Consider the following 25,973-nt stretch of genomic DNA (forward strand, 5'->3'; position numbering starts at 1 on the left):
CAAAAATGTTAATTAAACAGCCTTAGTGCATAACAAATAAACTGTCCATTGAAAATATTCACACATTACTTTTTAATTTCTCCGCTTGCATTTTGTGTTTGGTAACTTGATCATGACAAAATTAAAGCCACAGTGTCAACTGGACTAGCAAACCTGAGTACGAGGCAAAATATAGTTTACATGATGAGCACGTCAACTCTGTCCAACACTATGTACTTTACATCAATTTAAAATGGAAAGGTAACAAAAACAGACCAAAAGCAGCCAAAAATCAGTCACATGCCAAATAAAAAAAACCCTAGGAATGACTGAACTAGTGAGAAATGTAGAGGTACAAGCAACATGACTTTCTGACCTTGAGTCCTTTTTCCAGGATCTCCTCTGCTTTGGCTCCACGGACGGTACAGTGGACAGCAATCTTTTCATTTCTGCGGATACCAAATGATCGCACAGTGTAGCGGGCTGCCAAAAGAAAAAAACAACAGAAGTTAAACACAGTACGGTGATATCTGTAAAGTAGGGATGCTAATTTTGAGTTTTTGTTTTAACCGATAACCGACCCTCGTTAACTGATTATTAACCGTTAACTGACATTGTTAGTGCGTCGCATGCAGCGGTGCGCCAGCTGCAGTGTATGAGCGAAACAGACAACCGAATCCCCAGTTCACCCGTCCGAGAGAGTTACTGTAGCTGCCACCAAGCTGCGTGCATTGTCGAGGACACATGCAGCCACTTTACCATACCATTTAGTTTAGCTACGAGGTTGTCAGCTCTGTGTCTGCCTGGCGTAACGTTGCTCTGTCTGCCCGGCGTAATGTTAGCGAGTGCCCGACAGACCGTGTCAGTTTGTCCTACGTTCACAGCTGAAGCGTTGCCGGTGGCTTCTTGGCCGCCGTTGTCACACACATACGGTCCGTCAGCCCGGCGCAGCGTTAGCGAGTGTCCTACAGACCGGGTGTGTGTGGTGGTGGTGAGTGTGGGGTTGTCGGTGGCATTCTAGCTGTGAACGTAGCAGTGCAGTGTGTGTACAGTTTATCTGTCGGTGAATAAAGGCTACAACTTTTCCGCTCAAGACCCTAGCAACGCCAGCTCAGACTCTCTTTTAAGGTGGGCTGTTAAGGTGGACCAGCTTTTCTCCTCAAAGTGAGCCGCTTCTGAGTTTTGTTCAGCTTTTTAATTAATCTGTAATATTTCTTTTAGCCGTTCAACCGATAGCATTAATAGGTTAAAATTCTTAATGTCGGTTATTATTGACATCTCTACTATAAAGCTAATTTATCTTAAGAACTTTATCAAATCACATCCACCCTTTAGCCAAGTTTTAGCACGACTGTCAGCTGCTCGTCCACCTTTGGCAGCTCTAGGATTAAGTGTTGTGTGGCCTTAACATCGTGTTTGATGAAACATTACTTCACTACAAATGCTTTAACACTTCCACAGCTCAAAGTCCTGCCATCTGAAGTCTTTCCTCCCCACACACACAAACACTGACCTTTGGAGAAGACGGGTGTCTGCCCTGTGAGCTGCTCCAGCACCTTAGCAGCACGGGTCAGTCTGTCTCCGCTCTCACCGACGCAGATGTTCAGGCAGAGCTTCCGGATGCGAAGCTCTCTCATGGGGTTCTCCTTCTTCTCACCCTGTTCCTGGAGGACACAACAACATATACAGGGTTACATTCACACCACGAAGTGACAGAAACATCGAGGCAACCACTCGGGACACCACACCGAACGAAGAAGTTAGGACACCTCGTCCACCGCTGCTGCCATGTTGAGAACACCTACTCTGGTTAGCCTGCTAGCAGGTTAGCTCGGGCTAGGAAGCTAAACCAACGTTTCAACTACTTCACAGTCAACACGAGCTTCAGTTTAACATTCACTTTATTAGTATTATATAACTCCCCGAGTCCTCACACTGTTCGTCTCTGTCTCAACATCAAACTCCCATCAGTCTGAGACAAACACATGCTGGCCGGAGGACATGTCCACACATGTCCCCGCTGCTGTTAGCATCATCACAGATCACATAACGCTACGTGTCCGGAAACCAAACAACTTCTATACACTAAATAAAGCTACTTTAAAGAGCAGTCCTGTCTACTGTGTCATCACATAACCGTGATATCGGCTGTTACGGCTGTATATCGCTGCTAGTGAACCAGAGGACCGTATGCTACAGCAGCTAGCCGGTTAGCATCACTCGGTGTTTTAGTTTAACTGTCTTCTGTTACATTCATTAATGAAATACGCCTCTAGTTTAATCCTCCACTGTGGAGTATAAGTCTCTGTAGGTCAAACAGTCGTTAGGATGACCCCACAGCTCCGATGAATGTGGATTTCAACTACAACTTCATATCTGATCGCCATTGTCCGATGTGAGACAGTACTCACCGCCATGTTGGATCACTAAAAGAGGGTGTTACGTTTCCGGCGAGAGAAATTTATAGTGAGGTGTTCACCGTAAATGACCCCGGGGAGACATCGCGGAGAAACGCAAGGGTTCCGGTTTAAGGCACTAAAAGCAACAAAAGAAGAATGATCTCATCGTCTGCGGGAATAACGCAGCTCTGTATTTAGTTTAAATCATCGCACAATTTTCTTCACAGTGTTTATTTGTTATTACAGTTGAAACAATTAGTTGAGTAATCGACTGACCAAGAGAAAATGATTCAGCAACCGTTTTGATAGTAAAAACAAAAATTAAAATCATTTTTAAATCATTCCCACTGGTATATTATTCACAAATATGAATATTTTTACTTTTAAAAATAATCATTGTAAATGTAATATCTTTCTTGTTTGGACTTTTGGTCAGACAAAGCAAGCAAGAGGTCGCCCTGGGCTCTGGGAAATTTTGACAGTAGATTGCTACACAAATACATTTTCTGTATAAATACATGTGCATATCCTTTTCTGTGTACTAACGTATTTTACAGTATTGACTTTTCCCAGTGAACTTTGACCTACTATTGAAATGGGCATCTAAAAAGCTCTGTGTGATACACAACAGCAATCGGCTAGACAAACTGAAATTCTTGAATATTACAGTAAGCAGTCAGTGTCAGTAGAACAAAAAAAAAGGAGGGCCAGAGGATGTGCTCTAGTTCTGTGGGAATATGGGGGTATCAGGATCATTGCTTCGAGCCATCCGGCCCTTATATAACCAAAGTGAGTCTTCGTCCGTATACTCGGCACAAAGTCATACACATTTCCAGGTGTTGGCCTCCGCTAGTGTTGTTCCTTGTTGTCACCAATGACCTTCTGTTTGTGATTTTCATGGACAAGGTCTCAAGAAGCAGCCGGGGGGAAGAGACTGTCCGGTTTGGGGACCTCGGAATTCCATCTTTCCTCTTTGCAGATGATGTGGTTCTGTTGGCTCTATCAGACCGTGACCTTCAGCACGCACTGGGGCGGTTTGCAGCAGAGTGTGAGGCAGTCGGGATGAGAGTCAGTACCTCCAAGTCTGAGGCCATGGTTCTCTGCCGGAAAACGGTGTTAGGAGTGAGTCACTGCCCCAAGCGAGGGAGTCCAAGTATCTCGGGGTCTTGTTCACGAGTGAGGGTAAAATGAAGCGGGAGATGAACAGGCAGTTCGGTGAGGCGTCAACAGTTATGCGGGCGCTGTACCAGACCGTTGTGGTGAAGAGGGAGCTGAGCCGGAAGGCAAAGCTCTCGATTTACTGGTCCATCTACGTTCCGACCCTCACCTATGGTCATGAGCTTTGGGTAGTGGAAAAATGAGATTGTGAATACAAGCGGCCAAAATAGATCCCCCAAAATCCTACACACTGTACCTTTAAGTAAATGATCTGAATACTTCAACCACACTTACATTCAACAACAAGCAACCAATGCCAAAATGTCAGGTATTTTGAGATTAAACCGCAAAAATTTGAAATAATCCATTCATGTCTATTAATCCACAACTACAACCTGTAACAGAAGTCATTGCAGACAACAGAGACCATTGCAACAAGAAACCAGTGGAAGGCACTGCTAACAGTATAAACAAATGAAACCATTAGAAACCATTACAATCCATTAGAGACCAATGCAGTCAATTACAGAAAACATTTCATCCACTGATGATGTAATCCAAACCATTAGACAGACAGACAGACAGACAGACAGACAGATAGATAGATAGATAGATAGATAGATAGACAGATAGATTTCAATTTCCATGAAATGCAATCTGTGGATAACACCTAAATGGTGCCAGTTGCACAGTTCCACCCATGAATAATGATACTGCCAGTCAATGAAGAGTTTGTCACTTATTGGGCCAACTGGTTTCACCAGTGTGTCACATTATAACAAGGCACACCTTTTAAATTCTTCACATTACATAGCCGTTCATCTATTGTACCTGAACTAAATAACTAGGTGGCCATTTATGGGAACATCTTGACCTAAAAAGTTCACAAATAGGCATGTAGATAGATAGATAGATAGATAGATAGATAGATAGATAGATAGATAGATAGTAACTTTATTGATCCCGAGGGAAATTCAAGTTTCCAGCATCACAGTTCCATAGTGCAAACATATTAGTAAAAATGGCACAAGTAAGTAGTACATATATTAGTAAAAAGACACAAGTAAGTAATACAGAGTATAAAAAAATATACCAGATATAAAAAATAACAGGAGATGAAGAAATTGTTAAAAATGAATATAGTGCAGGGTAAAAACTGAGATACGGGACTATTAAAAATTATATAGTGCAGAAGGTGATATAGTGCTGGATAATAAAATACAGGAGATATAAATATTTAGAAATGTCAAATATGGAATATAATGTGGGAGTGTACAGTTTGATGGCTTGGGGGACAAAGGATTACCTGAGTCTGTCTGTGGAGCACTTGGGGAGCAGCAGCCTGCCGCTAAACAAGCTCCTCTGTTTGGTGATGACGGCGTGCAGAGGATGGCTGGCGTTGTCCAGTATGGCCAGCAGTCTGTTGAGTGTTCTATCCTCTGCCACCGTCACCAGAGAGTCGAGCTCCATGCCGACCACAGAGCCGGCCCGCCTGATCAGCTTGTCCAGCCTCGAGGTTTCCCTCTTAGTTGTGCTGCCGCCCCAGTACACCACAGCGTAGAAAAGGAAGCTGGCTACCACAGATTGGTAAAACATCCGCAGGAGTTTTGTGCAGATGTTGAATGATCGCAGCCTCCTCAGGCAGTACAGTCTGCTTTTGCCCTTCCTGTAGAGGTGGTCAGTGTTTATTGTCCAGTCCAGTTTGTTGTCCAGCTGCAGCCTGAGGTACTTGTAGGTAGAGCGACCTCCACCTCGTCCCCATCAACCTGAACTGGTCGTGGGGGTAAATCACAAAAGAAATTACTTTTCTGAGAGCATAATCATATTAGAATCTGCAGAAGAAAATAAGCATTGCCCTTATTGAAATGCATTGTTTGAGTACAGCCTAAAATGTGCTGTTAGTTAAAGGGACTGTTTGTAACTTTCAGAAATGCTTGTTAACAGCGACACCTGTGGCCGTTAAGTCAACGAAAGGCAGCGTTGGGCTCACGCTTGCTCGCTCTATATAGACATGAACGAGCATCGCTCAAAACAGTGAGGCGACACACGTCAGCTAAAAGCACAATATCACTCTATATTTCAGCTGCTTGGCAGTAATGTTAGCTGACCAGACGAAGGTCTCTCCATGATTCAATGCTGATCCTAGTGTTGGCTTTTCCTGCTGCAGCGCAGGCTGAGGCAACGGGGCTCCGCAGCGAGTAACGTTGTCGTCTCCGCCCGCAGCTGGAGAGAACAGGGGAGACACCGGCACCCAGTCGGTAACGAGACGACAGCGTTTCTCGCTGCGGAGCCCCGTCACTTCACAAGACACGGGAAACCTCTGTTGGTCTGGAGGAGCTGCAGCATTTATTTCTGCACAAACGTCCACTGTACATTCACTAGATATTCTCAGAGCTAAACTAACTCTTCTGCAGTGTGTAGTGAGCGTGCGTTCACGTCTAGAGGTGGAGCGAGGACGCGAGAACGCGTGCGGTGTGTGAGTGAAGGCAAGCAGACAGAGGAGCAGAGACTTCAGCCACATGCGAGCGCGCATATGCGAGTGCGCATATGTCCCGACCCGGTACATTTATATGCTTCAAAAGTTACAAACAGTCCCTTTAAGATTATTTCTTATTCATTGTTTTTACACATATTTGGTCATAACCAAAGTGTTAGACCTATTTTGACCTGATGGTGGTGCTAGAGGAGGATTACCAAAGTGACTGCAATTCATCCCGTGGAAGACATAAATGTGTGTACCAAATTTCATGGCAATTCATCCAGTTGTTGAGACATTTTGCTCAAAACCACTAACATCAACCTCATGGTGGTGCTGGAGGAAAAGTCAGGGGATCACCAAAGTCATTAGGATTCATCCTCTGGGCACCATGAATCTCTACACCACATTACATGGCGATTCATCCAATAGTTGTCAAGATATTTCAGTCTAGACCAAAATGGTGACCAACAAGTCAATACAAATATTAGTAAGTATGTAGAAGTCCCTCAGAGGAGTGAGTGTCTCTAACTTTAGTTTGTTTTTATAGTTTATTCCAGTAATCATTTGCATATCACTTGAAACCAGTCTTTTCCAGTTCAGAGTTGGTATGAGGTGTCATGGTTAGCTCTGAACTCAATGTTAGATGACTAAAATACTTTGTATCCTGGAAACTGTCTTTCAAAGCAACATTATTTTTAGTTGTTTTGAGCTGATGTATCTGATTAAGCTGGGGGAAGTTGAACAGAGGAAGAAAGATGGTTCAGAATACTAACGGATGCTTGTAAGACATCCCAGACTAAGAAATGGTTTTAGTTTCAGAGACTTTGTTTCCTGAATTCTGGTGACTTTAAAAAATTAAAATAACAAAATAATAAGTACACTGCAACAGCATTTTTATGTTAAACTTCTAATTTTACCTTTAAATCTCAGGGAAGAAAACTGAATAATTTGCCCCTCTGGCGTAAACTTTGCATGTGAATATCTAGCATAAACTAATATTCATCAGTTATAATTATTTGTTTTTTGTCCATGCTGCCCCTTTTTTAGGATTATACATGCTGTACAGAGCCAGAAACAGGTTAAAAAAAGTACATTTGACATAAATTGGGAGAAATATGAATTGTGACCCAGGGAGGAAACCGGGAGAGGACAATGAAAAATGGGAGTCTCCCGGGAAAATCAGGAGGGTTGGCAAGTATGAAGTTTAGGCCCATCTGCCAGATACTGGGATACGTCTGGGAGGTAAGGGATTCAGTTATACAACTATGAGTGATACATGGTTGTTAATTTATAAGTTACCGTAGGCCTACATTAAGTCACAATATCAATGATGCTGAATTCCTTATTAAAACATGTTGTGAACTTCAGATGGGTCCTATACAGTGTGTCAGTTATACATTAGATCATCATATGTTTGTTGAGTCTTATCGGACCTATCACATTCAGACTCTGATGGGGGGGGGGGCAGTGCCAGCCCTCACTCTGGACCCGCCCCTGGCAGACAGACAGACAGACAGACAGACACAGAGACACACAGAGAGAGAGATGGATAGTAAACAGCAGATGATCAGAGGAAGCAGAGGAATGCTCTTCTGATGTGAACAGCCAGGCTTCAGCTCGTGCGGAGATTAATAGCGCGGCGCTTCCGTTCACTACGGGAACCCACGCGGCGCAAATACTCTGGCTCTGCGCCGTTATGAATCTCCCAGAGAAGCTGATATGGAGAGGGCAGAGGAGTACCGGCAGCTTGTGAGAAGCTCCGGTACGCATGAAAAAGTCACGGTACGTCATAAGGAATAAAATAGGTAAAATACTGCGTACCGCTACGTACCGGCCCACTTCAAGCACTGCTCATCTCTCATGACATGATGAGCCAGGCAGCTAACCCAGAACTGCTTACCGCAAACTCTACACTCTCTCCCTCATCTCTCTCCCTCATCTCTCTCTCTCCTCTCCCTCATCTCTCTCTCTCTCTCCTCTCCCTCATCTCTCTCCCTCATCTCCATTTATCCTCTCTCTCCCTCATCTCCCTCCCTCACAACTCTCTCTCCCCTCCCTCATCTCTCTCCCTCATCTCCCTCCCTCATCTTTCTCTCTCCTCTCCCTCATCTCTCCCTCATCTCCATTTCTCCTCTCTCTCCCTCATCTCCCTCCCTCACAACTCTCTCCCCTCCCTCATCTCCATTTCTCCTCTCTCTCCCTCATCTCCCTCCCTCCTCTCTCTCTCTCTCCTCTCCCCCATCTCTCTCCCTCATCTCCCTCCCTCCTCTCTCTCTGTCTCCTCTCCCCCATCTCTCTCCCTCATCTCTCTCTCATCTCTCTCCCTCATCTCTCTTTCTCCTCTCTCTCCCTCCTCTCTCTCCTCTCTCTCCCTCATCTCTCTTTCTCCTCTCTCTCCCTCATCTCTCTTTCTCCTCTCTCTCCCTCATCTCCCTCATCTCCCTCCCTCCTCTCTCATCTTTTTCTCCTCTCTCTCCGTCATCTCCCTCCCTCCTCTCTCTCCCTCATCTCTCTCCCTTATCTCCCTCCCTCTCTTCCTCACTGTGGCCACCAGGCACAGAGCGATTGGGCCAGCCCAGTGTCAATTAAGGAAAAGAAATGGGACGATTTACCTGTTTTATGGGCCAAAAAAAAGAAGAAAAAAAAGGCATACGTCGGCCCAAAAGGACGTCGGCCCACCGGGAAAACGCCCGGTATGCCAGATGGCCAGTCCAGCCCTGGGTTACGTTCATTCTCTCTTTAAAACTCAATAAAAAGATAATTACAAAAAAAGGATGTTATATTTTCAAAAGTTGCAAAACAAGAAAAGAAACACATTCACTGGGCATGTTTGAGATTTTTATTATTTTGCTTTCAACCGAATTTTTTATAATAGTTTTCCCTAAAAGGCACAAGCCTTCCTTTCCGGCGGAAACTTTTCCAATGGCTTTTAATCATCACAAGCCAGAAGACGGCGTTGGGATGAAGAGGGGAAGGCTGCTGAGACGTGACCTTTTGTTGGACGTCCTGCATGACAATTCATTTCTTGCCGGCCTTCACTGCAGACTTGGTGACCTTTCCACCGACCTCGACCTTCTCAACGGACTTAATGACACCAACGGCCACGGTCTGCTTCATGTCACGCACAGCAAAGCGACCTGAGAGGAAGAGATGGACAAGAACAGCGAGAAACAGAGGAGTCAATGAGAGGCTGGAAAAATGTCATTGAAATATTTGACAAAATAAATGTCAAAAAAAGTTGGAAGAAGATTTTGTGCTTATTCTATGTCCTGACAGAACCTGCTCCTCCTCCTGATCTGTAATCCCTCAGATGCACACTGTCACTCACAAGTGATGAGTGACAGCGTTGCTATGATACGCCTGTCAGCCATGTGAGATTTAAAAAATGGCAACCTACGAGCATAGTCCACCAGCAAAAAAAGAAGAGATTACAGAAGTACAGATGGGAAAATACCGTTCTGTTTTATTCTAAAGAATGAGAAAATAATATCATGATAAACTGCTGGTCAATGCCTAACCTTAACTATTCAAGATCAATGCCTAACCTTAACTACTCAAGATCAATGCCTAACCTTAACTACTCAAGATCAATGCCTAACCTTAAGTATTCAAGATCAATGCCTAACCTTAACTACTCAAGATCAATGCCTAACCTTAACTACTCAAGATCAATGCCTAACCTTAAGTATTCAAGATCAATGCCTAACCTTAAGTATTCAAGATCAATGCCTAACCTTAACTATTCAAGATCAATGCCTAACCTTAACTACTCAAGATCAATGCCTAACCTTAACTACTCAAGATCACTGCCTAACCTTAAGTATTCAAGATCAATGCCTAACCTTAACTATTCAAGGTCAATGTCTAACCTTAACTATTCAAGATCAATGCCTAACCTTAACCATTAATAAGTAATAAGTAATAATGTAAGAAGTAATAATAACATAATGTAAGAAGTAATCTTACTAACTAATCTTTTGGATTAAATACCAAATATGCAAATAAAGACAAGAGAAAAAATAAGTAAAAATCAGTCGAAATGTGTGAGTTGAAGTACCGTCACTGAAAGCCATTGAACTGTCAGTTGAAGGGTAAGAGGTAGAAAATTGAATAGGTTAATAAACGTAAGTAAAAGTGTCATAATAAAAGAAGAGGAAACAGTGGTGCTGGATAGATAGTTGGGCACTAAAAACTAACCCAGTCCCTTACCTTAACAACAAAGTGGACTGTAACCTACAAAATGCAGCAGATAAAGAAGAAAAAGCATTTTACTCACCCAGTGGAGGATATTCTGAGAAGGATTCAACACACATGGGCTTTGATGGGACCAGTGTGACAATGGCGGCGTCTCCAGACTTCACAAACTTGGGGTTGTCCTCAATCTTCTTGCCAGAACGACGGTCGATCTTCTCCTTGAGCTCGCTGAATTTGCAGGCGATGTGAGCGGTGTGGCAGTCCAGCACGGGGGAATAACCATTGCCGATCTGGCCGGGGTGGTTCAGGACGATGACCTGAAATAATAATGTTTAAGTGCATTTAGAAATGATGACGAGAGTTCTCTATCCAGCACTCACTTCAGGCCTGAGATGGACACCATTGCAGTTCCTGCTAGAGGCCAGCAGAGGTCCACAGATGTTTATGTTTACCTCAGCTGGAATCACTCATGCACCTCTTTAGAGTCTATAAAAGGACATTTTGGGTGGGAGTATCTTGCTTATTATTATATTTCTTTGAGAGATTATCATCAAAGCAGGACATTGAGACTAGTCATTCAGTTATTTTCAGTTCGTGAGCAGAGGGCCGGCTTAAGGCATAGGCCATATAGGCAGTCGCCTATAAAAATAAATAAAATGATTAAGTATTTAATAGAAGTAATTAGAAGTATTTAATACTCTTATCAACATGGTAGTGGTCAAATATGCTGCTTTATGAAAATGTATGTATATATTTATTATTGGAAATCAATTAACAACCTAAAACAATGACAGATATTGTCCAGAAACCCTCACAGGTACTGCATTTAGCATAAAACATATGCTCCAATCATAACATGGTAAACTGCAGCCCAACAGGCAACAACAGCTGTCAGTGTGTCAGTGTGCTGACTTGACTATGACCTGCCCCAAACTGCATGTGATTATCATAAAGTGGGCATGTCTGTAAAGGGGAGACTCGTGGGTACCCATAGAACCCATTTACATTCACTGATCTGGAGGTCAGAGGTCAAGGGACTCCTTTGTAAATGGCCATGACAGTTTTTCCCCACCAAATCCAAATCCTAAGTCCAAATCCAAATTTCGCCAAGGCCACCAAAAGGGCTAGAGACAGTTACAGTTGATAGAAGGACAAGAGGGGCAGGACGGACGGTTAATTCCTAATTATTTCATTGTTGGTTGGAGTTTGAATGTGATAGAGCATGAAGCATAAGATAAAATACTGTTTTGTGAAGGGGTTAAATGTTTGGCATTTTAATGCTTATAGGTGTATACAGTATTATTGCAGGCAAGAATGACAAAGAATGTGAAGCTAATTTTTCAGTCTTTCAGAACATGATTATACAAATTGTGAAGAGACTGTCACATCTAAAAATCCAAGTCTAGTTCCTCATATTCACTTATTCCTTTTTAATCTCTATGTCCTCTCTTTTCATTTGCTCAGATTCACCTGGGCATTGAAGCAGGAAGCTCCCTTGGGTGGGTCGTTCTTGCTGTCGCCAGCCACGAATCCACGTTTGATGTCCTTGACGGACACGTTCTTGACGTTGAAGCCGACGTTGTCACCGGGGAGAGCTTCGGTCAGACACTCGTGGTGCATCTCCACAGACTTCACCTCAGTGCACAGGCAGGTGGGAGCAAAGGTGATGATCGTACCGGGCTTCAGGATGCCGGTCTCAACACGGCCGACGGGGACAGTTCCAATACCTGAGAGAGCAGGAGGCAACAAGTTTCTAGTAAGCTCCTCAGTTCACTTCAAAATAAAAGGGAGTCCATAGAAGAAAGTTTGATGGAATATGAACTGTAATTTTAGGTTTGTGGGAGATGTAAAGTTGGCCTACAGGGTGCGGAATCGCTTAATATTACAGCCCATACAAGGGAAGACGTACAGGGAATAAGGAGGTAACAACTCTGTGACAATCCTTACCGCTAATCTTGTAGACGTCCTGCAGGGGCAGACGGAGGGGCTTGCTGGTGGGGCGGGTGGGGGACAGGATGGAGTCCAGAGCCTCAAACAGTGTCTTTCCACTGGCATTGCCCTCGTTACGCGCGACCGCCCACCCCTTGAACCAGCCCATCTGAAATGGAGAGTGCAGATACAGAGACAGAGAGAGAGGAAGACAGGAAAAGTAATGGGGTAAGAGAAAGAACAATAATTAGTTCTGGAGGATTATTTGATGAGAAAATCCAAGAAATCCATGACATATTACACCACCTGCCAACCACAACTGCAGTATGTTGACTTGAGCTTTGCATGAAATAAGTCCCTCACCTTCTCACTGGGTTCAAGCATGTTGTCTCCGTGCCACCCAGAGATGGGGACAAAGGCAACAGCTTTGGTGTTGTAGCCGGTCTTCTTGATGAAGGCACCCACTTCCTTGGTGATTTCCTCGAAACGGTTCTGACTGTAAGGGGGATCGGTGGAGTCCATCTTGTTGACTCCAACGATGAGCTGCTTCACACCCAGAGTGTAGGCCAGCAGGGCGTGCTCGCGGGTCTGGCCGTTCTTGGAGATACCAGCCTCAAACTCACCGACACCAGCAGCGACGATCAGCACGGCGCAGTCAGCCTAAAAATCAAAAGTCAGATAATGTTCAGATTAAAGGTGCTAAATACAGGATTGGGAGCATTTCTACTGCCCCTCAACATGGGCGGGCCAGCAGCTCGCAGTACTAACGGCGATGAGTGCCAACAGTGGCTAAAGTGCTGACAGATGCAATACTGCATCTTAGGGGGAACCGGCAGGTGTTATCAGCTGTAACTGCCGTATAAGAGCAGCGAATGAGTTCGCCAGTGGGGCACTGAAAGCGAACGGGCTGGCGATGTCAACAAAGCCAGGAAAAGCTTGGATCAGGACACTCACATAGGGAGAGCGACATCATTCTCTGCCCACGTTCGGACTTTGAATTTGCCTTGTATTAACGCTATAACATACCTGTGAGGTACCGGTGATCATGTTCTTGATGAAGTCTCTGTGTCCAGGGGCATCAATGATGGTCACGTAGTACTTAGTTGTCTCAAACTTCCACAGAGCGATGTCGATGGTGATACCACGCTCACGCTCGGCCTTCAGTTTGTCCAGCACCCAGGCGTACTTGAAGGAGCCCTTGCCCATCTGTGGAGGTAAAAACAGCACAAAGCACGTGAATCTGTGAAGCCGTTTTTTTAAATAAAAACATTAATGTCATGCAGATCCCCTTTTTAGAAACATAATTTTTTCAAATAATAGCTTGAAGACGGTAATTCATTTACTTTACTAGTGTGTGCTTAATAATTATGTCCAGGGTTTCGTGTAGGGAGATTGCAGAACATGCACAACAATGACATGGAAGCAGTCGTTGGCAATGAAAATCTTGGATCTCAGGCTCCCTCCAAAAATGCTCATTAAATATGCATAACAAATAGGAAAAACAGGTAACACTTTTCTTTGGAATTACTGCCAAATTTCCCCAATATTTACCTCAAAATTGATAAAAAAGGACTTTATTATAAACATTATTTAATAATTATATTCCACTATTTCCCAATAGCTGGTAATTTATTTAATACATTTCCAGGAAAAGAATAAAAAGTTAATTGATATGCTTTATTTCCATGTCTGCTGATAAATAGATAATAGTTAGCAAATAACTTCTTTGAAATGTCTTTAAAAACCTCCCTGAATCATGACATCAGCTACCAGGTTACATCTGTGTAGACAATAAGTCACACTATGGTGAGATCTGTGCATGAACAGAAGTGTCTTCTATTAGTTTTGGTTTTCCACCTCCGATGAAGAGCAGCCGCTTCTCAAGCCTAAGGGCCCTATTTTAACCATTAGATGCTATTTTAGCACTTCATTATTAAATAATGTTTATAATAAAATAATTTTCACTAGATTTTGAGGTAAATATTGGGGTAATTTGGCAGTAATTCCAAAGGAATTTCAAATAGATCACTTGCTAATTATCACCATGAAATTGGCGGACCTGTAAAATGAAGTGTTACCAAAAATCACACAAGTAAAAGAAAAATGAGAATATAAGACATAAAATAGTGCAGGGTAAAATATAAACATAAATAATATATAAAATATAGTAATATAAATTTGTGGTAGACAGTTTTGCAAATGAATAAACTGTAACTGCAAAATGTAAACAGGGATGTAGCAAATGTATATGCATAATGAGAAGTAATAAATATAAATAGGTGTAAACAGTTTGTAAAACAGTAAGTTAAGTATAAAGCTAAGGGTAAAGTGACAGCATAATGGTAAAGCAGTGTAGCAACAAGTAGCCTTTTTTTATGTAGCCTAGATGACTAACTTCCATGTGAGTCTTTTACCATTAATTAAAGTAGCCTATATAGCCATTAGGTAATATTGGTTATGGTGATTTTTTGAGAAAGCATTTATTTTTAGGCTGATTTCCCACTTTTTTTTTATAGCTATATCGGCTATTAGCCCTTGTCACATGGCATTTTAATTTGTATGTTCAAAAATATAACTGCAAATAATCTTAACAGGAGTATTTTCTGAATGACATTACCTTGTTAAAGACAGTACACCTATTTCAACAGTAGGTGGCAGTAGTAACTAAGCAAATGTTGGGAGGTTACATCCGCCACACCATGCCATGTGTCACAGTTTGTGCCTTTGTGGCCTCACTGTCTTTTATATGGTGTGAACATTTGTTAGAACTTAATTGAAGGCCTCTGGTGTTTCCCTAAACCAACCTCAGCGGCTTCCTTCTCGAACTTCTCGATGGTTCTCTTGTCGATGCCTCCGCACTTATAGATCAGGTGACCGGTGGAGGTGGACTTACCAGAGTCGACATGGCCGATGACCACAATGCTGATGTGGATCTTTTCCTTTCCCATTTTGTTCCTGTATTTAAAAAAAATACTTGTTAAAGTAAATAACTGGCTAAAAAGTTATTAGTTATCCAACTAAGTATTCTTCATTGTACATAATGTCCTCTGCCTGTGTTGCACGATAAGCCTAATGTTTGACGTTGAGAGAAGTTTAACTACCGCCTATACTTCTGGCACCATGCACCATGTTTTACAAACTGATCAAATTTTGTAAAATCTTAATCTGAAAGGTAAATTAGCAGCTGTCAAATGAATGTAAACCATTAGAAATCAATACAGACCAACAGAAAACAGTTCATCTAACAATGGAAACCATTAGAAACCATCACGATTAGAAAGCAAAGCAGTCGATTAGATGATCATCCAAAGCCCACTACCTTCTAATCTTATTTCATGTATCTAAAAGGTTTTAGTGGTATTTAATGGGTTTTGATTTCTTGTAGAAACAACCAGTTTAATAGAGCAAATTTAAAAGATATTACAGCATTTTAACTCACCTGTGGAATGCCGGTAGTCTCCTGCTTTATTTATCCGCACCTTCCCTCTCCGCTGTTGCCGTAAAAAGAGATCGAACGACAGCGTTTTTCTCTGATCTCCTCCTCCTGGATATTTGTCTCATGAATAATTGCACTATTGCTTAAACTGTGTGCTCACACACACACATACTTGGCCAACTAGTTTTACCAGTCTGTTCTTGAACGTTACGTTTCATAGAACACACCTTAAAAATTTGCCTGCCTCATCTTTTGTACCTGGAGCTTCCCTCTAATCTACAGAACAAATGAAAAGAGGCCTGAAACTGATAAATAATCACTGTGTTTTGACCTTATTATGTGTGAAGCTTCTGGAGGAGTGCTGCTGCAGTTTGCCATCAACAATGTAATGAAACCCAAAACACACATCTTCATTTGGCAATGTTTAAGATTTTATTGTTTTGGTTTCAACTTAATTATGATCATAGTTTCCCCTAAAAAGGCACAAGCCCTCCTTTCCTGCGGAAACTTTTCCGATGGGTTTTAATCAGCATAAGCCAGTCCTTGAGTAGAGAGCTCTGCCTCAGAGAAGACGGCGCTGGGTGGCAGGGAAGAAGAAGGGGTGGGGCGGGCCGCTGCTGCTGAGACGTGACTCTTTGTTGGACGTCCTGCATGAGAATTCATTTCTTCTTTTCGGCCTTCTGTGCGGACTTGGTGACTTTCGCACTGCCGGCGGCCTTCTTGTCGACGGACTTAATGACGCCGACAGCCACGGTCTGCCTCATGTCACGCACAGCGAAGCGACCTGGGAGGAGGACATGGACAAGAAAAGCGAGAAACAGAGGAGTCAATGAGAGACTGAAAAGATGCCTTTGACATGAGTCATCTCTGTGTTTAAGGTGCAGCTGGTGGGTGGTGAACTAACAGTGCACAGTATACTAAAGATCAATACTTTTATATAAGTAATTGAGCACAAATATATCAGTAGCATTATATTCTACATCCATTCATCTATTTGCTTCCGCTTATCCGGGGCCGGGTCACGGGGGCAGCAGGGAATTCCAGACCCTCTCCCCAGCAACGTTTTCCAGATCTTCCTGGGAGACCTCAGGGTGCTCCCAGGCCTGACAACATATATAATCCCTCCAACGTGTTCTTAGTCTACCCAGGGCCTCTTATGAGTTGGACGTGCCCAGAAAACCTCCAAAGGAAGGAGTCCAGGAGGCATCCTGATCAGATGTTGAACCACCTCAGCTGGCCCCTTTCGACGCAAAGGAGCAGCGACTCCGAGCTCCCTCCGGATGTCTGAGCTCTTCGCCCTATCTCTAATGCTGAGCCCAGCCACCCTACGAAGGAAGCCCATTTTGTCCGCTTGTATCCATGATCTCATTCTTCCACTTCCCAAAGCTCATGACTAGAGGTGAGGGTTGGAACGTAGATGGACCGGTCAATCGAGAGCTTTGCATTACGGCTCAGCTCCCTCTTCACCACAACGGTCTGGTACAGCGCCCGCACAACTGCTGACGCAAAAACGATCATGACTTTCAGCACGCACTGGGGCGGTTTGCAGCCGAGTGTGAAGCGGTCGCGATGAGAGTCAGTACCTCCAAGTCTGAGGCCATGGTTCTCTGCCAGAAAACAGAGTTGGGAGTGAGTCACTGCCCCAAGCGAGGGAGTTCAAGTATCTCGGGGTCTTGTTCACGAGTGGGGGTGAAATGGAGCAGGAGATGGACAGGCATTGTATTCTCATTTGACATATTTCCTTAATCAATCTTCGGCCATGATAATGAAGTTTAAAGCTGCAGTGGGTAGAAACGGAGCAAATATGATTAAAAAAAGTTATTTTTATAAAACGGTTGCTATATCCTGACTGCAGTGCATGAGACAGGTAATATGAAAAAAAAATCATGTTCCTCTGTGTTCTCCGGTGCTCCTAACGGCATCTGCAAGATTTCACAGACCGGAGGAAAACAACCAATCAGAGCTGATCTGGAGTCTGCCGTCCAGCTTCCGTCTATGAGAGCCACGAGTCAATATCTCGCAAACTAGGCAGCGCTGATCAAACATCAATCAGTATTCTGTTACTGTAATGCCTATTTCTCAGCTCAAATGTTTTCAGGATCATCTTGTAGTGTACTGTTTAGCTTTAAAATGAGAAAGTTTGTGACCCGGCAGCCATGTTGAGATCAGTTGAGGAAATACCAAGCACCACCCACCAGCCGGAGCACAGCCAATAGCTCTCTCTCTGAAATGACCTGCGGTTGGTCAAACATAATTCTGATTGACTGTAATGCTTTTTGGAGAACATACATTATACAGTATGACGACATTTAAAGCTCTATTAGTTGATTTTTGGCCACTTGGGAACAACCTTATAACGAAACATCTAACGTGAAGTTGTTATGGTGAACCAATTAGCAAACAATTGCCTGAGTACACATCCAGCAGACCAGGAGCAATATTATACTTCATTTGGAGTTGTGTCACTCTCTTTTTAACTCTGTTTTTGGTCTCCTCCATTTCCTGAAGGAAATATCCTTTTAGCTGCTAATTGCTCCACTTTATTCACCAGCTAGTCTGTTATATGGTGTAAGGCAGGTAGCGTACAGTGGGTTTTATTCAGCTTTATTAGTTTTATTACTGAAAACAGCTGCCTGCAATTTATTTCTGGGCCAGAAAACCAAAACGATTGCTGAAAGATGCTAAAACGCACAGTACTGTAAGAGCAGACAGGGGGCTAGGTGAGAAATTCTCTGTAGGTTTGCAGGTTTTAAACTGAGTCACTTAATCCATTATTTATATAAAATATTGATTAGTGCAGCTTTTCAATAGACCTTTTTCATGGCAGTGTTTTGTTCTGCACACCAAAGTAGAGTGCAACCATCATTATTGTAATCAGTGCTTTGTCCTGCTATGACATGTCAACATGTCGTTTAGAAGGTCTACAACTGACAATACCAACAAGAAAACAGTGGCGTTTCACTCACCCAGTGGGGGATACTGGGAGAAGCTCTCAACACACATGGGTTTTCCAGGCACCATGGTGATGATGGCGGCGTCTCCAGACTTGAGAGCCTTGGGGTTGTCCTCAAGCTTCTTGCCGGAACGGCGGTCGATCTTCTCCTTGAGCTCACTGAATTTGCAGGCGATGTGAGCGGTGTGGCAGTCCAGCACGGGGGCATAACCCTGGGAGATCTGACCGGGGTGGTTCAGGATGATGACCTGTACAGGGGGAGACATGGAGGGAGGTCAAAAGAGCAACATGTAAGGATGTGGACTGCGTGGCGCACTGCTGGATACCACTATTCTTCCAGAAGATTAGAAAGAGGTAGACTGACTGCTGCGTGTTGTTCAATGTTTATTCTGCTCTGTAACTGGTGCCTAAATTGAAGGGGTCTATCGCCACACTGTCGACTGTAAAATAAAGACAAAAAAAGAAATAGTAATCTTTAGGTTTCAGGTGTTGAGATTTCGCTCACTTCTCACCTGGTGGTTAGCAGAGTTTGACAGGTTTATATATAGCTAAATACTAGGGCTGTCAATTGATTTAAATATTTAATCGGGATTATCGCAAATTAATCGCACATTTTTTATCCTTTCAAAATGTACCTTGAAGGGAGTTTTGCCAAGTATTTAATACTCTTATCAACATGGGAGTGGACAAACATGGTTGCTTTATGAAAATGTATGTATATATGTATTATTAGAAATCAATTAACAACACAGAACAATGACAGATATTGTCCAGAAACCCTCACAGGTACTGCATTTAGCATAAAAAATATGCTCAAATCATAACATGGCAAACTGCAGCCCAACAGGCAACAACAGCTGTCAGTGTGTCAGTGTGCTGACTTGACTATGACTTGCCCCAAACTGCATGTGATTATCATAAAGTGGGCATGTCTGTAAAGGGGAGACTCGTGGGTACTTATAGAACCCATTTACATTCACATATCTGGAGGTCAGAGGTCAAGCGACCCCTTTGAAAATGACCGTGCCAGTTTTTCCTTGCCAAATTTTAGCGCAAGTTTAGCTTTAAAACTGAGCCCCCTACAACCTAAAAATCGCAAGTTGCGTTAATGCGTTAAATAAATTAGTGTCGCTTAAACCAATTTGCGTTAACGCATTACTATGCGTTAACTTTGACAGCCCTACTAAACACTTCTTCAGAGTCGTGATAAAATGACCTTCAGAAAGCATTCATTTAAAGGCGGATTTATTGAAGCACCTCCGTAAATTTGGGGGACTCACAAGAGAGATTGAAAAAAAGGAACGGTCAAAACTGAAGCAGCCGTGGCTGAGATATCCTGAGATTTAGTCCTGTATGGGACCAAAAACACTGAATCCAACATTTCCCATAATGCAACTCAATAGTGTCTTTCATTAGACCCATCAGGGTCATTTTCTTCAACTTTGGAAAGGTCCTCCAGAGCAACAGAACATGTTTTGAAACTGTTTTTCCAGACTGAGTCGTACTCATCGAGATGAGCAAACTGAATATTATGTGTAACATCGGCAGAATGCCCCTTTAATATATTGAAAACTAGTATTTTGACCAAATCATAAAGGCCCTGACACACCAAGCCGTCGGACTGTTTGGGGCTGTCGGTGAGTGTCCGTCGGCTCTAGTCTGGAGTTTTTTCAGCCAATCCAGCATGTTGAGTCGTCAGCGGAGCTCGACGTTGAGAAAAATCACTCTGATTGGCTGTTCAGCTTAAACGAATCAATGCATGAGAATAGACACGGAAGTGAGGAAAGAAAGCCAGTGAGTAAAGTTAAGGTAACGGACACGGAGATTTTCGCATGGCCATGTGGAATGAAGCTAAGTGGTGAGTGAGAGTGGTGTGAAAATGGTCAAATGATGAATATAGACTACTGCTGCCTGCTGGTGTGGAGAGTTATTTTCTCTCACGCAGAACGCATGTGCTAACTGGCCATCAGCTTTAATATTTGTGGTGTGTTCAAATGCAACTTGTCGGCCAAAACAAAGGCGACGTGAGGCGACGCTAGAGTCAGTCTTCATCGCCACTAGTTCATTGACGTCGGCTTGGTGTGTGCCTTAACTCAAGGTCCACATACTAGCTTTTTCAGAAGCTTTCGACCACATCTGAAGGCTTTAATCACGAGGTTGGCAGTTCGATCCCCAGCTCCTCCTGTCTGCATGTGAAGTGTCCTTGAGCGAGACACTGAACACCAAGTTGCTCCCCGGGGGCTTCAGAGCAGCCCACTGCTCCTGATGCTTATGGGTTAAATGCAGAGGTCAGATTTCATGTATGTGACGGAGCTTTTTCTTGAGTTACAATCTGTTTTGTCAAATCACTTTATCCAAGGGCAAGAATGAAGTGTTTGATAGAAAGAGCAGAGGGGTAGTTCATTGTTGATTAGTTGCAATTTTTGTTTAATTTAAAAAGCTCCATTAAAACCATTAGGTCTGGTGTGTTCCGTTTCACTTTCTGTATCTACTTCATGTAAAATCACGGAGGGATAAAAATGATTACAAGTTTATTTTGTAAATAAACTTTCCTTCTTTTTCCTTTTTTCCTGAGACTCACCTGGGCGGTGAAGTTGTCAGCCGCGATGGGAGGGTCGTTCTTGCTGTCGCCAGCCACGTTACCACGCCGGATCTCCTTGACGGACACGTTCTTGATGTTGAAGCCGACGTTGTCACCGGGGCAAGCTTCGACCAGAGACTCGTGGTGCATCTCCACAGACTTCACCTCAGTGGTCAGGTTGGGGGGAGCAAAGGTGACGACCATACCGGGCTTCAGGATGCCGGTCTCAACACGGCCAACGGGGACAGTTCCAATACCTGAGAGAGCAGGAGGCAACAAGTTTCTAGCACGCTTTTCAATTAACTTCAAAATAAAAGAACTTGTAAATTAGTTTTAAATGGACTAAAGAATGTGAGCTGTAACATTTTAAGACATTGATGAAGGCTTGTAGCAGCTGTAAAGTACATTCTCACTAAACATCTTGTCAGTGTTTCTCTGCAGCCAACAAGACCTCAAGTCTGAATTTATTCCTATTTGCTCACATGCTCTATATAAAGCCTTTGACTGGATATTCTTAGTGCTAGTTGGTTTATTATGGTGACTGTACAAGTTGTTTTTAAAATAAACTCTTTTCCCTCGAACTGCAAGGATAAAAAAAACTCAATTTGCATAGACTGATTTGACTTGGGAGATTCTCGGCTCACTCTCAAAGTTTCTTGCTTTATTAAAATGATTTCCTTTTCTTTTTGTACGGGATAAGATACAAATTGAATTCAGACTTCCGACATGAGATCGACATGTGAAATCGCATTGATTTAACAGTGCATGTCTGAAAGGAGCTTCACAGTGCAATCAGTCAGTTGTAGAAAGTAGTAGTTTCCACTGACATTATGTTGCCTCCTTTTCCTTAAGGAGACATGTTATATGACCTGATACTCCTTACCACCAATCTTGTAGACGTCCTGCAGGGGCAGACGGAGGGCCTTGTCTGTGGGGCGGGAGGGGGGCAGGATGGAGTCCAGAGCCTCCAGCAGGGTAACGCCAGTGGCACCGCCCTCCTTACGCTCGATCTTCCAACCCTTGAACCAGCTCATCTGAAATGGAGAGTGCAGATACAGAGACAGAGAGAGAGGGAGACAGGAAAAGTAATGGTGTAAGAGAAAGATGATTAATTCTAGAGGATTATTTGATGTGAAAATCCAAGAATTCCATGACATATTACACCACCTGCCAACCACAACTACAGTATATAATAAGTCCCTCACCTTCTCACTGGCCTCCAGCATGTTATCTCCGTGCCACCCAGAGATGGGGACAAAGCCAACAGTGGCAGGGTTGTAGCCGATCTTCTTGATGTAGGTGCTCACTTCCTTGGTGATTTCCTCGAAACGCTTCTGACTGTAAGGGGGCTCGGTGGAGTCCATCTTGTTGACTCCAACGATGAGCTGCTTCACACCCAGAGTGTAGGCCAGCAGGGCGTGCTCGCGGGTCTGGCCATTCTTGGAGATACCAGCCTCAAACTCACCGACACCAGCAGCAACGATCAGCACGGCGCAGTCAGCCTGAACAGGCAGGAATTTTGTAGAACATACATATTTATATATAAAGTATAAAGCGAGGAGTCGGTAGATAGCAGGTTAAAAGGTGTGTCTTTACCTGAGAGGTACCAGTGATCATGTTCTTGATGAAGTCTCTGTGTCCAGGGGCATCAATGATGGTCACGTAGTACCTGGCGGTCTCAAACTTCCACAGAGCGATGTCGATGGTGATACCACGCTCACGCTCGGCCTTCAGTTTGTCCAGCACCCAGGCGTACTTGAAGGAGCCCTTGCCCATCTGTGGAGGTAAAAAACAGCACAAATAGAGGAGGAAATAAAATGGGACAAAAGTATGAATGCAGCAGAAAAGATTAACTGAAGATTGATTTTTTAAATAAAAGCATGCCTCTTCGTAGTGTAAAAACAGCAAACTTCCTTTTGCAAGAGTCCTCTGAAAATGACCCTCCAATAGACCTGAGAAAACTTAAAAAACTTAATTACAATTCGATTTGGAATATACTGTATAATGTAACTAATTCAATGACACTGTTGAGACGTATCAGCTCGTTAACCCCAGATATACCAAATGTCACCCACCACCCTGTACTACACTTATTTTAGATACCTTAGTTTGGGGAACATAAACATGCTTTAGCCCCTTTTTTCATAAAAAAAAAATGACTAAATACATTAGTGGTAAATGAAGGTCTTTACCTAAAATATAATGTGAACTTATAAAAGTTTCCTGATTTAGATCAGGAAATATTTCAGCAAAATAACACAAATATGAGTTATCTGGCCCTAGTTTTCATACAGATCCCCCTTTTTAGAAGCACATACTTTTATATTATCATTTGTTTGAAGTTGCTTATCAACTCGCTTTACTACATTGTGCATATTTTAAAATGAAGTTTTTTTGTTTTACAATATTCAATTAATGTAGGATTAATATTTAATGATTTAGTTACTTCAAATGCATCTTTTTTTTGCACTTTAAAAAAAACCTATTTAAACAAATCAGTGTTTGTAATTAATCTTTCATATAATTTTCTACTTACAGCTTTTACTAAATTCAGTATTTGGTATTTTGGGATTACTGGTTATAGGAATCCGGAAATAATTATTTAATTATTGAGTACTTGAGACTGATTTTCCATTTTGTACTAGCAATATTAACCCATGACACGTTTAATTTAATTTTATGTACGTTAAACAATGTGTTTAGATTTCAACAGGGATATTTTCTGGACTAGTTGCAGTAATCAGGAGTACATGTCTTTAAACAGTAGGTGGCAGTTTTTACAAAGTAATATCAGGGAGCAGTTTCATCCACCACACCCATTCCCCACATATCTAAAGGTGATTCAGTCTCTGCTTCATAGTCTCATACACGTGTGGCCTACTGTGGTGTGATGTGTGTTTATTGATGAGTTATGTACAGGCTGGTGTATTTATTGATGAGTTATGTACAGGCTATGTATGTATTGATGAGTTATGTACAGGCTGGTGTATTTATTGATTAGTTATATCCAGGCTATGAATGTATTGAGGAGTTATGTACAGGCTGGTGTATTTATTGATGAGTTATGTACAGGCTATGTATTTATTGATTAGTTATATCCAGGCTATGAATGTATTGAGGAGTTATGTACAGGCTATGTATGTATTGATGAGTTATGTATAGGCTAGTGTAGATATTGATGAGTTATGTACAGGCTATGTATGTATTGATGAGTTATGTACAGGCTATATATTTATTGATTAGTTATATACAGGCTATGAATGTATTGATGAGTTATGTACAGGCTATATATTTATTGATGAGTATTGTACAGGCTATGTATGTATTGATTAGTTATCTACAGGCTGGTGTATTTATAAACAAACCTCAGCAGCTTCCTTCTCAAACTTCTCAATGGTTCTCTTGTCGATGCCTCCGCACTTGTAGATGAGGTGGCCGGTGGTGGTGGACTTGCCGGAGTCGACATGGCCGATGACCACGATGTTGATGTGGATCTTTTCCTTTCCCATCTCGATGTACTGCTTATAAACAACATGGGGAGCAATTATATGTTGACTTGAACATTAAATGTTTCAGGTTTAAAGTGGTGTCTGAACAGGGGTGAGCACACCGGGAGGACGTTCAGTTGTGACGTTAATTAGCGACGTTATCGAGCTGCTGGCCGTTAAATGACGTTAACCGAGTTATGAACACCACCGGGGGGCTAGTCGGTAGTATGTTGACTCATTTATATTAAATATTTAACGTTTAAACGTCTCTAAACTGCGGGAGTTCAGTAAGGACCACCAGACGAGACTCATGACACTATTAATAGAGAATAAGTTGACTCAAAGCGTTAACGTCACGTTTATAACGTCTTCTGATTCATAACGTTCATAACTGCGGCATTAGCAGTTAGCTGCCGTTAGCTAGCCGGCCGGTAACTATGAAACACAGCAGAGTGAATGTAATGCCGCTGTGTGGTGTAACGACACGTTAACACACACACACACACTAACGGACCGTTACTGACGGAGATTTACTCTCTTTTCTGTATAACCGTCATTTTCAATGCTCGTGCACGCCACCGGAAAGGCGACACTGGTGAGTCACGCGCCATGTGCTCGAGCCGGCTGCTCTGCCTCCATGTTGCGCCGCTCGCGCCGCCGGGACTGCAGAGCCGCCATGTTACCGACTGATGCAAGCGCGTGACCCGACGGTGCAGCCACAGCATTGGATGCGCGCTCCCAACGGTAGACAGAAAGGAGTAACGGCTATCATGACTGGCACAAACTATTCATCTAGCTCAAGGATACCAAATGCGTTGTTTTTTTTTTTTGAACATCTGTATATTGAAGCCCTCTTAAGACAAAGCCGAATATTTCACCACATGCTATACAAGGTTTGGATGAGAAATACAAGAGGTGAGCTGGCATGTTTACCTTCATCATTAACCCAACTAAAATGTTAAACCATCAAGCAGAAGCTGATCAAGTCTAGATTCAGATAGATTCTGAGTCAGGCTGACATAACCCAATTGTAGACTCCCTACCCTGGATACAAGCCCAGCTCCCATGTACCAACATGCATTTTTTTTTTTTTTTATTAAGAGTTAAGCTTTAAGAGCTGGATTAATAAATGACATTTCACTAACCTGTGCCCGGCAACTAAAAAGACGTCCCCTGATTTAGAGCGGAGGGAAAAAAGGACAGAACGTGATCGGTCCAGAGTTTTTATACTGAACCAGAGGAGAGGGAGGGCTGTGCATGCTCTTGGTGCTGTCAGACTAATATAAGGGGTGCCATTGGCTGGGGCGGCATAATTCCTATCGAGACGATTGGACGACAAGTGCATCACTGGACACAGATAGCATGGTCAAAAACAGC

General features: G+C 42.9%; 3 protein-coding genes and 1 long non-coding RNA gene across 7 annotated transcripts in view; all 4 read right to left on the reverse strand.

Annotated features, from left to right (window-relative positions):
* rpl11 (ribosomal protein L11) overlaps positions 1-1,784 on the reverse strand; it is a 5,006-nt gene extending 3,222 nt beyond the window's left edge. The window contains exons 1-3 of the mRNA XM_037794333.1: positions 1,749-1,784; positions 1,493-1,643; positions 356-462 (exon numbers count right to left, since the gene is read on the reverse strand). Of these exons, the coding sequence (XP_037650261.1) occupies positions 356-462; positions 1,493-1,643; positions 1,749-1,769 (279 nt within the window). The 5' untranslated portion in view covers positions 1,770-1,784. The remainder of the gene's footprint in view (positions 1-355; positions 463-1,492; positions 1,644-1,748) is intronic.
* Positions 1-15,729, reverse strand: part of LOC119502964 (elongation factor 1-alpha-like) — a 22,732-nt gene extending 7,003 nt beyond the window's left edge. The window contains exons 1-9 of one of the 3 annotated variants that reach the window (XM_037794331.1): positions 15,578-15,729; positions 14,943-15,093; positions 13,165-13,344; positions 12,502-12,798; positions 12,157-12,307; positions 11,680-11,936; positions 10,292-10,526; positions 9,078-9,152; positions 7,928-7,949 (exon numbers count right to left, since the gene is read on the reverse strand). In XM_037794331.1, the coding sequence (XP_037650259.1) occupies positions 7,928-7,949; positions 9,078-9,152; positions 10,292-10,526; positions 11,680-11,936; positions 12,157-12,307; positions 12,502-12,798; positions 13,165-13,344; positions 14,943-15,086 (1,361 nt within the window). In that variant the 5' untranslated portion in view covers positions 15,087-15,093; positions 15,578-15,729. Of the gene's footprint in view, positions 1-7,908; positions 7,950-8,838; positions 9,153-10,291; positions 10,527-11,679; positions 11,937-12,156; positions 12,308-12,501; positions 12,799-13,164; positions 13,345-14,942; positions 15,094-15,577 lie in introns of those variants that run through there. The other 2 variants (XM_037794332.1, XM_037794330.1) reach the window with 2 other exon arrangements.
* On the reverse strand, positions 9,464-10,283 carry LOC119502967. The gene is made up of 2 exons (XR_005210228.1): positions 9,912-10,283; positions 9,464-9,587 (listed from the first exon to the last, which is right to left on the reverse strand). It is a non-coding gene; the product is annotated as an uncharacterized LOC119502967 (long non-coding RNA).
* A 254-nt stretch (positions 15,730-15,983) lies between the features above and the next one.
* LOC119502962 (elongation factor 1-alpha-like) lies at positions 15,984-25,881 on the reverse strand. Of its 2 annotated transcripts, none has more exons than XM_037794329.1 (8): positions 25,742-25,881; positions 24,474-24,626; positions 22,705-22,884; positions 22,314-22,610; positions 21,992-22,142; positions 21,109-21,365; positions 18,541-18,775; positions 15,984-16,358 (listed from the first exon to the last, which is right to left on the reverse strand). In XM_037794329.1, the coding sequence occupies exons 2-8, from the start codon at positions 24,615-24,617 to the stop codon at positions 16,234-16,236; spliced, it is 1,389 nt and encodes a 462-aa protein (XP_037650257.1). In that variant the 5' UTR covers positions 24,618-24,626; positions 25,742-25,881; the 3' UTR covers positions 15,984-16,233. The 2 variants fall into 2 exon arrangements, with proteins under 2 accessions (XP_037650257.1, XP_037650256.1); XM_037794328.1 differs by having other exon boundaries at positions 24,474-24,629; positions 25,742-25,876.
* Between the last annotated feature and the right edge of the window lie 92 nt (positions 25,882-25,973).

Source organism: Sebastes umbrosus, chromosome 15 (genome assembly GCF_015220745.1).
Source record: "Sebastes umbrosus isolate fSebUmb1 chromosome 15, fSebUmb1.pri, whole genome shotgun sequence".
In the NCBI taxonomy this organism is placed as follows: domain Eukaryota; kingdom Metazoa; phylum Chordata; class Actinopteri; order Perciformes; family Sebastidae; genus Sebastes; species Sebastes umbrosus.